At 38.2% G+C, this 15,020-nt stretch overlaps 2 protein-coding genes across 4 annotated transcripts in view; one reads left to right on the forward strand and one right to left on the reverse strand.

Moving 5' to 3' along the window:
• The window catches only part of LOC126473270 (uncharacterized), a 36,573-nt gene extending 29,799 nt beyond the window's left edge, over window positions 1-6,774 (forward strand). The window contains exons 1-8 of one of the 2 annotated variants that reach the window (XM_050100224.1): window positions 1,285-1,437; window positions 3,489-4,052; window positions 4,320-4,461; window positions 4,653-5,008; window positions 5,144-5,367; window positions 5,528-5,766; window positions 5,850-5,994; window positions 6,079-6,774. In XM_050100224.1, coding sequence (XP_049956181.1) covers window positions 3,552-4,052; window positions 4,320-4,461; window positions 4,653-5,008; window positions 5,144-5,367; window positions 5,528-5,766; window positions 5,850-5,994; window positions 6,079-6,370 — 1,899 coding nt within the window. In that variant the 5' untranslated portion in view covers window positions 1,285-1,437; window positions 3,489-3,551 and the 3' untranslated portion in view covers window positions 6,371-6,774. Of the gene's footprint in view, window positions 1-1,284; window positions 1,438-3,488; window positions 4,053-4,319; window positions 4,462-4,652; window positions 5,009-5,143; window positions 5,368-5,527; window positions 5,767-5,849; window positions 5,995-6,078 lie in introns of those variants that run through there. The other variant, XM_050100222.1, reaches the window with a different exon arrangement.
• LOC126473269 (E3 ubiquitin-protein ligase Ubr3) overlaps window positions 1-15,020 on the reverse strand; it is a 297,943-nt gene that overhangs the window by 172,486 nt on the left and 110,437 nt on the right. The window lies entirely within an intron of this gene.

Consider the following 15,020-nt stretch of genomic DNA (forward strand, 5'->3'; position numbering starts at 1 on the left):
TTCTCGTTTCGCACATCCCGCCTCTTACTGCTGTCAGTATAAATCAAGCTGGTAATAATATGAGTACTGCTGCCCTGATACGAAAGGAACGAGATAGATAGCACTACTACCTAATTGTTGTGGCATATTTGGGCATAACTGTTTTTCGACCTTGCACTGTCTCCTTAAGCTGTGCCAAGTGTCGTAAAAAAATCGGTCAGACGCGCAGTTTACTTTGCACTGTGTCCGTAAGCTGTTCCATGTGTCACAAAAATCGGTCAGATGCCTTGATCTTGCGCTACTCAAAATGAAGAAATGAATAAAAACGTCTGAGGGCGACCACAATTAGTATAACGTATTTATTAGGTGCACAAATTTGAAATACCAGTCCAGTCTTTTGAATAAATAGCTCTTCCATTGTCACTCGGGTTGATCGATTTTGAAGAAACTTTGACGAGGAAACGACGTAATTCAACGTCGAAAACAGTTTCACACTAAAATACTCCAAGACAAGACAGTGCTAAGCAACGTAAGCTTGTGTAGCATATTAATTTGGGATCTGCTGGCGTAACAAGCAACGAGCTATTTTTCAAGACAGGGAGGGATTCACAAGTCTGATTAACTTTCCTTGGTCTGATACACTCAACCAGGCAAAGTCTTTGGTAGTTTTCTACATTTGCTTCGGCAAATCCCTGTCTAGTAACATACCTGCGGTAGAAACACAGTAGCCTCGAGAATACATACAATAAAAAGGAGAACGTTCTTCATAATATAAACACAGGAAAAATGACAAGAAAATATATTCGCCCGCTGCTGAATATCAGCCATTCTTCACAATCATTTATAGTCTTCCGAACAAATCCATTGCTTTAAACAGATTTCAGTGGCACTCTGGCGTTATAACAGAAAGAACAATAACTGTCAGCTATGAATTGTACTTGCGAATTCTGTACATATCGAGGCTACTCGAGACACAAAGAAATCTTCTGTGACCTTCCTGAAGGACTGCACACCTAAAACCAGTGTGGCAATAAACACCTGGGCATTAACAGGCAGTTCTTCAGCAAGTTTAAATTATGCAATCAGAGACGGCTTGAAGAGAGCATTTAGGAGGGGGGTACAGGATGCAAATTATATGACCGCCGCTTTAAGTTAATAAATTGCCCCCCTTCACTGCAGAACAATTTTCCGAGATGTCCCATGTCTCAGCTGTCAAGGAATTTACTAACCGAGGATGACGTAGGACAGGCGGCCTTGATACGGTACGGAATTCAGTGCACGGTGCGCGCAGTGGCTGCGGAGTGGGGGAGACGGAGAAAGCCCTGAGCTCACCAGTCCCAGCTAACAGCTGCTGCAGACAGAGAGTACGCGTGAACCCGTGGATGTGGTGGGTGTACAGTGGGCTACGCCAGTGCTTCGTACGTCAGCTTTGTGCAGATTCTACTGAGGTGTGCAGCGGTACGTGTGTGCAGGGGCAGGTGCTGTTCAGATGGCGAGCCTAGTGAAACAAAGCCACGCTCCAGAATACACGATTAGATCAATAACGTCGCCGAGTGTTTCTTTTCGGGTGCAGCGCCAAGTAACGAAGTTTCCCGTCAATCTGACGCGCAATAGTCGAACATTCGCTTACATTGTCAATTATTAGATTGGCAACAACGGGTAGAGAGTGCATTCGCGTGGCTATTTAATCCTACCGAAGAACTGGTGATATTCCAGCACAGTGATCGTATTATATAGTGTATTTTTGCCAATCCGTTCTTTTCGCAGATCGATAATACGGGCTACATAAAGCGAAAACATCATTGAAAAATCTGCCAACACCCGCGCCGTATTGTTTCTCACCCGTTTGGTTAAACGCTCGCTCGCTCTAAGAGCGTCTTTCAAGCTTAAAACTTTTTTTATAATTAAACGTTCCACTATGCCTGTATGCGGTAGCATTCTGAATGCAATAACTGCATATTAATAGTACACCATCAACCGCATTTAACATAATCCCCCCCCCCCCCCCCCACACACACACACACACACACACACACACACAAGAAGGTATGTTGCATGTATAACAACTCACTAAATAATTCTTCAAATAGGTACAGAAACAACTTCAATTATGTGCCAATCATTTTGTATTTTCTCTGGTTTTTTCATGCAGATTATTTCCCCTGTTCTATGGAAAGTGATATTCGTAATAATATGCACAAAAGAATTCATCATCAATACCTTCTGTATACTTGTCCAAATGAAAACCCAAGGCACAATCAAGAACAAGTGTCCTGCACTGTACTATCATGACCTTCCACCTGTTGAGCATCATCTTGCATTAATTTAATCAACAATCTATCTGTCAGAGAAACAGTTTCATAACTGAAAAGATGTTATCATTTGATCAAGGACTCATTTGGATATAAACATGAAGCAAATCTAGGTATAACATTAGAAAATGTGACTTGAATTTGGAGATTGCCTGATACTACAGTGTCAACACACAATTCAGTCAACAAAGACTTAAGAAACAACTGAGAAGACTTCTTAGAGTAAAGCTTAGAAAAAACTAAGTAAACCCAACTCAGAAAAAACAAAGTAAACCCAACTCAGAAAAAACAAAGTAAACCCAACTCAGAAAAAACAAAGTAAACCCAACTCTGAAAATACACAATAAGTAGGTATGTGCACTGCATTTACAATACAGTGAGGAAAGAGAAGAATGATTTTTGCTTCATTTCTCGCAGGGTCTAATGTTCAATATATATTTATCCAAAGCAATTTTTTTTTATTAAGAAATGCATGCTCACTAGTGAAGTCTTGCATTTCACAAGAGCGATGAAAGTCATCCACCTAAGTTTTTTTCTATCACAAATTACAGAAACACTACATTCAGCCAGTAAAAGTTACGTAGCAGCATGCCCCCCCCCCCCCCCCCCCCACACACACACACATTTTTCTTAGCTTTATGTACAATATAGTATTTACTATACGGCAAAATATATACTGAACAATTTGCTTAATACATAACACAGCTTGCCTGAATTTGCCTTGAAATTTTAGCTACTTATACTAGAAATTGCATTCAATTGGAGCAAAAATAGTTCAGGATAACACGGCAGATCAGTCTGTCGTAACAACAAAGATTTCATGGGAAGAAACACTATTAAAATCTAACCTATTCAGCTTCTCTTTAGTTGCAGATCTGGGAAACTACTGTTGCCATGGAACTAAATAATTTATACTGTTCAACATGATCTAGTAAGAGTATTATGAAACAGCTGTTGTCTGGAACACAATGTTATGGCCTTTAGCTATTTTTTCTTATGGTAGGCCAAATTGTATTGTTGCCTCCAACAACAAAAACTTGTGAAATACTTATTTATGGTTGGGACATCATTAACAAAGACTGAAGCATACTTACATTAAAATTTCGACTTTTAGTGTGTAATCCCACAGGTTAAAAACATTTGATTTCAACATCAATAATAATAGTTTCACAGAATATAAATTAATTCATATTGCAGGCCTGAAGTTTCTCCAGGAGAGGACACTGCTGTTATGTGAATCTCCTTAGCATATCATACACAATGACTGTATTGTGGCTATGGGTGGTATGCGCTTTGCTGCTGGGCACGTGCAATGCTGACCTCTCTCCTGCATTATCTGCTAGTGACCAACTGCGTTCTGACATTACCTCTCTTGTTACTGACTTGTGGAAAGATGTCAGTGATCCACGATGGGTGGCTATGGCTGATGAAGGACTAGGAGGTGCAGCCAAGGAATTGTTGAGGGCATTCCAAGTTTTAGGAGACAAGCTTGAAGGTGTGTCACCTCATCCCAAAGTGGCCCCAGCTCTCTCTTCGTTATGGGCCTGGGCACGAGCTGAATCAGACATAGTTACAATCGAGGGGCTGTATCGCACATTCCGCCATTATCAGAAGGGTCTTCCTAGGTCTGAAATAACTTGGACAGATATGGCAACAACAGTATTGCATGATCCAACAAGGTCTGTTCCACGGGCTCTCACTAGCCTACACAATATAACTGTTGATACCACAGATGGTGACCTCTTCCAGCAAGCTCTTGAGGTAAGTAGCAGCAACAGAACAGATAATCTTTTTAAGGTTTAGCGCAATTCAGTCAAGTTTGTATATTTTCTACAAAATATGTGCAGCAGCTTTTGACAAAATATTGCATAATGGTTCCAGAATCAAATAACTGAAATCTGTCAGGTGGACAGAACAAAACTCATTCTTGTATAGTTCTTAAAATAGTGCTTTGTTATAGCAAGGAGGACTGTTCAATTCCTGCAATGTAATTGCCAAGTTGTTCTAAATGCAATTTGTACATTTCAGGAAATAAATTCAAATACCTGCAGCTTTCAGCAGTCTCCACAATTAGTCATCTACAACTTATACAGCTCTATAACCCTCACAGAACTAAAGGGTTATGCTATGATGCAATTTTCATGGATGCTGCTACGACTTTATGGAAAAGGTAAGAGGGTTATTTCGTTTCTTGAGTAAAAATATTTACCATCTCAATACTACCAATCAAGTAGAAAAGCACAATCTGCCTATCCTTATCTCTTTAAAATTAATATAGAACAGAAAATGTCGTCAGGAATATATCAAAAAATCTGCACACACTTTGAGTAAATCTGTTAAATAACTGTTTTCTTATTTAAGGCAACTTCACTCTTGAAGCAGAAATGATGCACAGGACATACAAAGAACGAGCTCTCATGAAGTTGGAAGCAGCAAGAGCTGCCATGAAGTTTGCAAGTCGTCATATGTGGCAGTGTGACCCACATGAGCATGAAGAAGGCAAAACATATGAACGACTTACTCGCTTGCTGCAAGGCCACATCCAAAATGAAGTTGATATGAATTCTGAAAATTCCTGTCGAGAGAACTGTGCATATTACACATATGCTAAGGATCCTGGATGTTTTGATAGTAGAGTGTGCAATCGTATGCCACGATGTGCAGGAAAATTACATGACTGCCGCTACATTGACTCTGACATGTGGATTTGTGAGGCAGTGAGTAACCAAACGGTCACAATACTGGGTTATTTTAATTAACAGAGAGAAAAAAAACAGACAAAAGAAATGCTACCATTATGCCGTAACATCATTTGATTTTGAGCTATAAACAGGTTATCTTATTGATTTCAGGAGAAAAATTCTAGTCGGCGTTATGAAGGAATTCGTTATGAAAATGGGCAGAAACTTGGTCAATATCACAGCTGTCAGAATAAACGTGAATACAAAGTTGACAGCTGGTGGCGATGGATTTTCTGGCACTGTTCTTATTGTTTCTGTCTGTGTGATGAACAAGGACCCAATTCTGATCGCTTTTTTAACCTACGACCTGTTGTTGCAGACACAAATAACAACATGTAAGGGCTTTTTTCTTTATTTTCTAATTTTGTGACATGTATTTATGTGAGAAAGGATATTGTAATTATTTTAACACATTTCATTGTGTGGAGTAATTTTCCTTCTAGCTTTTGTCTTGACAGTGAAGTTATTCAGTCTAAGAATTTCTTTTTGTTTCAGGGTAATTACAGGAATGCGCTTCACCAAAGTAAAACGTGTCATTCATCTGCAGATAAGAGAAGGGCAGCTTGAACCATTTGGAGGGATAAATGCTTCATCCATAAGATGGCGACCAGTGGATAATTACAGCATAACAGATCCAAAGGTGGAAAATGGAAAAGACTATAAGACACTTAGCTGGGAACAGAGAGCTATTGACTTAGACGATCTTGAAGCACCACCAGGTCACGTGCTAACAGGTAATTTGAAAGGAAATATCCTTATTTTGGAGTGGGTTTATCCCAATAAACTGCAGGACAAAAAAAATCACACACTGTTTCAGGTGTCAGGTTCCGTCCAGTTGGAACACATCTTAATCTGGAGATAATGGTTTCCCCATTCAACTTCACATCTGGAAATCTCATTAAACCACAAGAACAAGCAATGTGGATTGGCAATGACAATACAGATGCATCAGATAAGCCAAGGTAACAATGCTGAATTAGAAATGTAATTTTACTGAATTATTTGTGTATGGGTAACCTCCACTGACTCACTTTTTTTCCCTAAAGGACACAGCTGGAGCTCCCCAATGCAGATGTTCCAGTAAAATCACCTACAGGATCTGTTCCAGATTCCCACACGGACCAGTTTCTTTTGTTTGACCACTCAGATTTAAGCAACGATGCTGCTCAAACAACAATACCATTTCTTGATGCTCAGCTAATAGAGCCACAACCACCTGCTCTTCTTGCTGGAGCAGGAATTTATCATAAAGGGTCAGTTGGTTATGGTGGATTTGTAGCACCCAAACTCATAACTTACGATTACAGCAAACACATGAAGGTTCAATTTCCAGATTAATGAAAAGACTGATACAAATGACGTGATTGAAGTGATTCACTCTCCAAAGTGAATAGTCTCAACAAGACAGTCCTGTGAAATGTGCAAAAAGTGCTTTGTGCAGAAAGTGTTTAGTGAAATATATTTGTGTAATCTGACCCTTCAGTGGCTGGCCCCTTATAGGTTAAGTAAGCACTGATGAAATGTAATATACTGAGACATTTAGCAATAAAAGTTACCTGTAAAGATTTTAAAATGAGATTCGTGGAATCTGTGAGTGATAGACATTAATCAATGCAAATGATTCCAGGTGGGCATATACGAACATTCTTCCTATCTGATCTCTTGCATTATCTTTTAGTGTCACCAATTCTGACTTTTGTATGTCTTTCAGAGAGTAAATACAGTTTTCATAAAAATTTTCATCACTGCTTTTGTTTGCTTATTTCCTCTTACTTTATATAGTGGAGATGTCTGACAATTTTAAGGCTGGGTATTTGGTACAATGAATTTGTAATACTGGTTTTGGGTGGTGATGGAATGTGGGAGATTCTTAGTTTATGATAACATACATATATAGTTGTAAAAATCTGCTACTACAAGTTAGCTTCTTTTACTTTGGAACTCCAGATACCAATTATAAACTACTTGCCTGAAGGAAATTTATATTGTGACAGATTGGGCAACTGTGACACTTTCATAACTTCCACCAATACAGACTTCTGTCCACTTTAAACATTATTGATCGCCTCTCCATTTACCAATTATTTCCATCGTTATCTTATGTACTTCATACCACACTATCAACAGCCCTATCATTATTTTTCTACTTGGAGGAATTGTGCTGTATTCATTTTGAAATCTTCAAAGTTTGAGAAAATAACTTTTTAATGGGGATGGGGGCATTTCAAATTTATTTGCATAAGCAACTTAAAAAAAAAAAAAAAAAAAAAAAGCACGACAGATTACTTAACTGAATCTAAGTCTAGTCTTCTCGCGATTTAACAATCAAAGATTAACACAAAATTTGGGATAACGAGAAGGGCAATCAACCTATCACATACCTAAAAAGAACTGACGACTCAATGATGTTTAAATATAATGCAGTCTACAAAAGATTTAAAGCACACTTATTCCACCTGGCATTAAAAAAGAAAATTATGGGAAGTGTTGTTACATTGATTCGATTTAATATTAAATTCTGCATGTTAATTAAATCCATGTTAAGGACAATATCATGGACTGTGGGATGAGTCCAATTGTACGTTAAGAAATAAATCTTGTGGAGTGTAGAGCACTGACAGTTGTAAAATTGCTACATACAATTTGTGCTCATGGAGGCTAAAATTAGCAGTAAAGATGCTGTTTTTGAGAGGGGAAATTTTCTGCGGTACTATATAACTGCTTAGAGAACCTCTTCACAACAAATTTTGTTACTTGGCATTTTGATAAACGAAATTTTCCATTTTTAAATCTGGATAGTAAGACAATCTCCAATAGCACTTATATCACACAACTGGGGATGTGTAATTATAACACTTGCTGTGCTGGGCACTACCCAACCTGCAACTGACTGTCAGATGGAAGGTGAGAACATAGCTGATGCCAAGGCAAATGAGATGGTGGAGTGAGGGGCCCATCCTCATTAAAAATGCATTGGGTGCCAAAAAAGCCTTCAATAGCTCACCTGAAGATGTATTGCAGGTGCCCAGATGATATAAATGTGTGGCAGAAAATAACCAGCTGCACTCGCAAAACATTATTTGCCATCATATGTATGTTATATAACACTACTGAGAAAAAATTAATGGTGATGAGTTTTATTATTCTAGGTGAATGCTGGCTTGTCAGATTCTAACAAAATTAGTTTCTCAGCACAACAGGCTTAGGTTGACTGACTGGTATGTGTCAAAGTGTGGCTTTATGGCGTTTTCTCGTCACAAATATCTTTTAAAAACTACTGAATCAGTGAAGGGTGGATCACAAAGTGACTAGTAACACATCCTGATAGTGTAGGTAAGATTAATATATATGCTTCAATGAATTGGAGGCCATGGCAGATAGAAAAGAATTCAGATTAGGCCCACATAAACTTTTTGGGTCACCTGCAAGTGTCTACTGACAAGAAGAGGACCCAGCAGGGGAATCAACTTTTTTAAATCTTCTATACGATGATATAGGTTAAGGTCTCAGGTATCACTCCCTGCAGCCATTCAACACGGTGGGGCCCTCATTTGTGGGTAATCTATGAAAAAATATTTTGGAATTTTGCATTATGTTCTACAGCTGTGAGAAACTTATATTCAGCTGATCAGTTACACAGCATAATGATTACGGTTTTGGCGTCCCACGCAAAAGGCTGTCAGTTCGAAACTCATCTGGTGCTACTTAAATTTTTATTTTATGTCTTTATCAAAATGACTTTGGTCATTATTTTTATCCATTTAATTAGGTTGAATGTATTTTTTTTTTAAATTTCTATTCCTCTATCATATTATTTTCATCACTGTGTTATCTTTTTTCCAATTAATCGCATTTTTTCTTCGTATCATACTTTGTCCACTTTGAATGTTAATTTAATTCTTTCTCATTTGTCTATCACAATATTTAAATATTTGAAACTACTGGTGTATTGATTAAAAAACAAAATACTAAATAATCTATTTTTATTGACTGTGCAATTGTGTCAAAAATGTATTTTTCCTTGCAATATGTACTCTTTTTGGATGGTAATCATCAAAGAAACAGCAAAAACAAATTCCTGTTGCACTGTGGACAAAGTAACGTAGATGAAGACTTAAATGAGAGAAGAGATTAAAATAAAATGAAATTCAAGCAAAATGAGGAATGGAAAGAGCGAATGAAGTAACTTTGACAAAAATATAGGATGATAAAACAATAGAAATTAAAAAAAGTTAATAAAAAAATAATTCGAACACAGGAACAAAGATTCCAAGTGGTAAAAAATACTAGAAACAAAAATAAGAGCAATTTAAAAAGTAAATACGGTGATTAAAATGTGTGGCAAAGCTATCGATATAAAAAAATTACATTTATGCCAATTAACTGAATAAAGATAATGACCAAAGTCTTTTCGATAAATACTTAAAAATAAAAATTTAGATAACACCTGATGAATTTCAAACCGACACCCTTTCGCATGGGAGGCCAAAATCATAACCATTATGCTGTGGAACCAATCTGCTGACTATTACTCTTTCGCAGCTGTAGATCATCATGCAAAATTTCATTTTCTTTTTTCCCTCTCTTCCAATTACTCACAAATTAGGGCTCACCAGGGTCAATGGCTACAGGGTGTGGTCCCTGGGACCTTAACCTACATCACTAGATAGATTTCAAATAGTCGATTCCACCACTGGTGACTCCTCCCTCCGAGACCACCTGCGAAATCACATGTATGGCAATCCATAGGAAAATGTTAAGTAGGCCTACTTACAGTGTATGATTTGTTAATGACATCAGGGCAGCAATGTATACATGTGACAGAAATTACTGTAGTAGTCACTAAGTGGCAACTGATGCCTATTTCACCAGTTAGATCATCTGCTTTCTTTTATCTGGCACCGGATAAATCTTAGCTTCCACATGTAGGCTATACGTTTCAAGTACTGCTACATGACTTTTTCTGAACTGAACGGCTGTAATGGGGTCCATTTAACCTTGAGTGTTCACATTAACAGCTGAGACAGACATATGGTGAATTCATACCATCCGTAGTGTTGTCTTATGGTACCTTTAAAATTTTAGGAAGGAGCCAGTGTTGTTACTCATTGCAAGCTTACTTAGATCAGATCCGGGACTTGCCTGCAATCACTGTTCCAGACAATTACACATGGAATTTTATTTCATAATGCCTTTATCTCCCTATCTAAACTCTCACTGTTGTTCATCCTCTACTACCTTCCTCCACCATTCTATCACATTCAGTACTTTATCTGGAACATTCTAAACTTACACACACACACACACACACACACACACACACACACTGCTCCCCCCCCCCCCCCTCTCTCTCTCTCTCTCTCTCTCTCTCTCTCTCTCTCTCTGTGTGTGTGTGTGTGTGTGTGTGTGTGTGTGTGTGTGTGTGTGTGGTCTTTTTCCCTACTTCAGAAGAATGTATAGCAGCAGTCTTTTTGTTGTGCCCGTTTGTTATCCAATGTCTCCTCTATATAGTGAGTAGCAATCTATCCTTTGCATAACATTTTAGTCAGTCTATTATTCATTCAACTTTTTGCCTCACTATTTCTACACTTTCACATGTCTAGTAATTTTACATGCGAGCATTTCAGGTTAGGCTTTACCATGACTTATTGATATCGAATGAAACAACAAGTTTACTGTTACCAGTCACTGTTTGTTTACATCCACAATCATTTTGATAGTTTAAACCTCCATCATCAGATGGGTTTATATGTGTTAGTGCAACGTGTTTTTTGTGTTATGACTTTTGGGTAACCTGTGGCACCGTCTAGAGGAGTTAGTTGGTTAGTTAGTTAGGTTAGTGTTTACCGTATTTACTCGAATCTAAGCCGCACCTGAAAAATTAGACTCGAAATCAAGAAAAAAAATTTTTCCCGAATCTAAGCCGCACCTGAAATTTGAGACTCGAAATTCAAGGGGAGAGAAAAGTTTTAGGCTGCACCTCCAAATCGAAACAAAGTTGGTCCATTGTAATATGAGACACAATTTAGGTCGAATGAATGACGATACAGCTACAGTAGGCTCGAGTCGTAAGCTTAGCAGTTAAGCTTTACTAGGTAGCCATTGCTATGCGTCACGCGCTCCGTCCGTATATATACGGGTACCTTTCCTTTTTCACGTCCTTCGTCTGGTTTGAATTAATTGCTTATTTTGCTTTGATCTGGCAAGTGCCGTTATGTTTGTTATAGGTGTTTACGTCACTCTAAGCTGAAAATGCATTACTGTACTGTCATGAATTGTTTGACGCATTCTGATAATGAGTGTTTACGGCCTGTCCCTGCTCGCGGCATGGCTTGTTTTCGTGCGCGCTACCGTCGCTTACAATTAAAAAAGAGAGGAATTGTTTCATTAGCAAAACAATGGCAAGAGACTGCTATATGTTGTTACTTACACTGCTGCTTTCTTTGATAATGATCAACAAGAACCAAATAATATATTGCTTTTGATAGACGTTCTGAACGAGAGTTTAGCGAAAATTTTTCTCCGTTTGAAAATCTTTGCAGGCGCCTCTTTAGTACATTACATTCTGCACAGAAATTAGTCATCTTAGATTCAAAAATCTAGTCAATTGTCGTGCTTCATTTCTGCCTGTATCACTATTAGGCATATTCGTATTATTCTTATGGCGAAGAGAATACTGTATGTGATTCACAATTCATAAAAAGTTCCTATTAGCAACCATCTCTTCTCACAGGTAGGAATAAATTCAGAACGTAGTGTTGGCCATATTCACAAACATCCCAAACAGTCTTGCCAGTCGGATTTTCGTACTACATTGAAATGCTGCTACATTCGAAGATGACCAATACGGAATTTGTATTTACTTCGTTGGATAATGTATAAAATGCAGTGGTCGAAACTCGGGGCGGAGAAGAAGGCTTGTCTTCCAACCTTTTTTTTTTTTTAAATTTATTTACTGACGCAGAGATTTTGGTGCTAGTATTTATCTTTGTGCCTGCAAAGCATGCCTATGCAGCGCTACATATATTCGACGGCAGAAGTCATTTGTGGCGGCACCTACCAACATTTTTCAGAACTTCCGCTTACTTTGCACCCGATTCTAAGCCGCAGGCGGTTTTTTGGATTACAAAAACCGGAAAAAAAGTGCGGCTTAGATTCGAGTAAATATGGCTGGAGACGGGATTGAACCGTCGTCCTCCCGAATGCGAGTCCAGTGTAGTATGAAGGCTTTCACGACCGGATGACATATCTTCTGGTAAACCTTCCGGGATGTAAGGTCGTGGTCCATAAAACTCTTCAGCTCCTAACGTTTCGTCCAGAGCTGCGCTGGACATCTTCAGAGGGGTGTTTCTCCTCCGGTGAGTCTTACCGACTGACGGGTCGGACGTCTGAGAGCGACTTATGTATCGTAGAAAGTAGGCGTGACCAGAGTTACACGTGATATGCAGAGATAACCTTTGTCAGAGATAAAACTTAACTATCGATCGTAATCTCGTCACGGATAAAACTGTCTAGCAATTCTGTAGTGCTACTGTCCAAATATCACTAAGTTTCATGGTCTCTTCTTTCCGATTAAAATTATCCCTATGTTTATATATTTCAATTGCTTCTCTACAAAGCCGTGGGTAATAGTTCGTCGTCGTAGATAAAATTTTTGTTTCGGAAAACTTCACTTGATGATTTCCTGGCTGAAAAGCGTGTTCTGCTACAGCCGATTTATCTGTTTTTCCTAATCGGCAAAGACTTCTGTGTTCTTTTAACCGTGTATTTACGCTTCTTTTTGTTGTTCCAACATAAACTTTACCACATGTACACGGGATTTTATATACGCCACTGGCTGATAGAGGAGCGCGTTTATCTTTTACAGAACGAAGAACATGACAAATTTTCTTCGTTGGTCTAAAAACAGGTCTAATATCATGTTTACTTAAAATCTTTCCAATCTGATCCGTTACGGAAAGATTTTAAGTAAACATGATATTAGACCTGTTTTTAGACCAACGAAGAAAATTTGTCATGTTCTTCGTTCTGTAAAAGATAAACGCGCTCCTCTATCAGCCAGTGGCGTATATAAAATCCCGTGTACATGTGGTAAAGTTTATGTTGGAACAACAAAAAGAAGCGTAAATACACGGTTAAAAGAACACAGAAGTCTTTGCCGATTAGGAAAAACAGATAAATCGGCTGTAGCAGAACACGCTTTTCAGCCAGGAAATCATCAAGTGAAGTTTTCCGAAACAAAAATTTTATCTACGACGACGAACTATTACCCACGGCTTTGTAGAGAAGCAATTGAAATATATAAACATAGGGATAATTTTAATCGGAAAGAAGAGACCATGAAACTTAGTGATATTTGGACAGTAGCACTACAGAATTGCTAGACAGTTTTATCCGTGACGAGATTACGATCGATAGTTAAGTTTTATCTCTGACAAAGGTTATCTCTGCATATCACGTGTAACTCTGGTCACGCCTACTTTCTACGATACATAAGTCGCTCTCAGACGTCCGACCCGTCAGTCGGTAAGACTCACCGGAGGAGAAACACCCCTCTGAAGATGTCCAGCGCAGCTCTAGACGAAACGTTTGGAGCTGAAGAGTTTTATGGACCACGACCTTACATCCCGGAAGGTTTACCAGAAGACGAGTCCAGTGTGTTACCACTGCGCCACCCCGCTCGGTCCGTCTAGAGGAGGAGCAAAACACTATTTCGGAACATGGTTTTGGGGAGGTTTTTAACTGAAAATTAAACGTACATTTCACATTTAGATACACATTTAGTTTTAGACAAAAACCTCCTCCAATGCGAGTCCAGTGTGTTACCACTGCGCCACCCCGCTCGGTCCGTCTAGAGGAGGAGCAAAACACTATTTCGGAACATGGTTTTGGGGAGGTTTTTAACTGAAAATTTTTAACTGAAAATTAAACGTACATTTCACATTTAGATACACATTTAGTTTTAGACAAAAACCTCCTCCAAATCATGTTATGAAAATGTGGTTTGTTCCTCCGCTAAACTGGACCAAAGGTTACCCCAAAGTCTTAACACTAAAGACACATTGTACTAACCTGTATAAATTCACCTGCTGATGGAGGTTTAAATCTTCAAAATGCATTGTGCATGTAAGTAAACAGTGACTGGTAACAGTAAACTTGTTCATTTGATGTCTACTAATATTTACATACAACCAGTTATTATTATTATACTCAATTTTTTAAATTTTTTCTGACACTTGAAAAGTGTTGTCTAGACATCCTATTCATCTCCTAATATTAAAACCTTTTTTTAAATGTTCAATTATTAAGAATCTGTTAGCAATAAATTACACATGTTATTAGTGATGTAAATATTATTCTAGCTATTTTTCATTGCGGTCTTTTCCCCACTGTCTTCCTCTTAACCTGGTTTCTTGGAGACCTAATATAAAGTTGAACTGTGATGATTGCACTTGACTCCAGTCAATGAAGTTCTGAACTCAAATATCAACCTGCCAAAGTGATTATACTGAACACCAAAAAAATTCTTGAGGAAATGGGCTTTTGAAGTTTCTCGAGTTCCTTTAATATGCAAAAGTAAGGTCATCTTTTACGATGGGCCATGTGCCTTTGTTGTAGAATGCTCACCCGTCACGCGGGTGGCTGGGGTTAAGATTCCTGGCCGAGGGAAATTTTTTCACAAAAGTTCATGTTCCGTGAGCATTTCCATGAAGTGTAAAATACAAAGAGTGGAGAAAAATTAATTAGCACTTTTTTAAAGTCAAACCCTCTTTATTGCCAAACTTTTATAAAAGATCAGTAATTCCAAGTTCACATTTGCAGTAAAAACTGGATTTTTGTGTGTGACATGTAGTTAGAAATAAACAGGCACTTCTCATAAAAATGAGTTGTATTTGTTAACTAGGATACATCTGATGAATTTTATATTTAAATGACATAGATATTTGAACAGTATGGAGAAAAAATACTGTCCAAAAAGAGCCTCGAA

This window comes from Schistocerca serialis, chromosome 4, assembly GCF_023864345.2.
Source record: "Schistocerca serialis cubense isolate TAMUIC-IGC-003099 chromosome 4, iqSchSeri2.2, whole genome shotgun sequence".
NCBI classification, from domain to species: Eukaryota; Metazoa; Arthropoda; class Insecta; order Orthoptera; family Acrididae; genus Schistocerca; species Schistocerca serialis.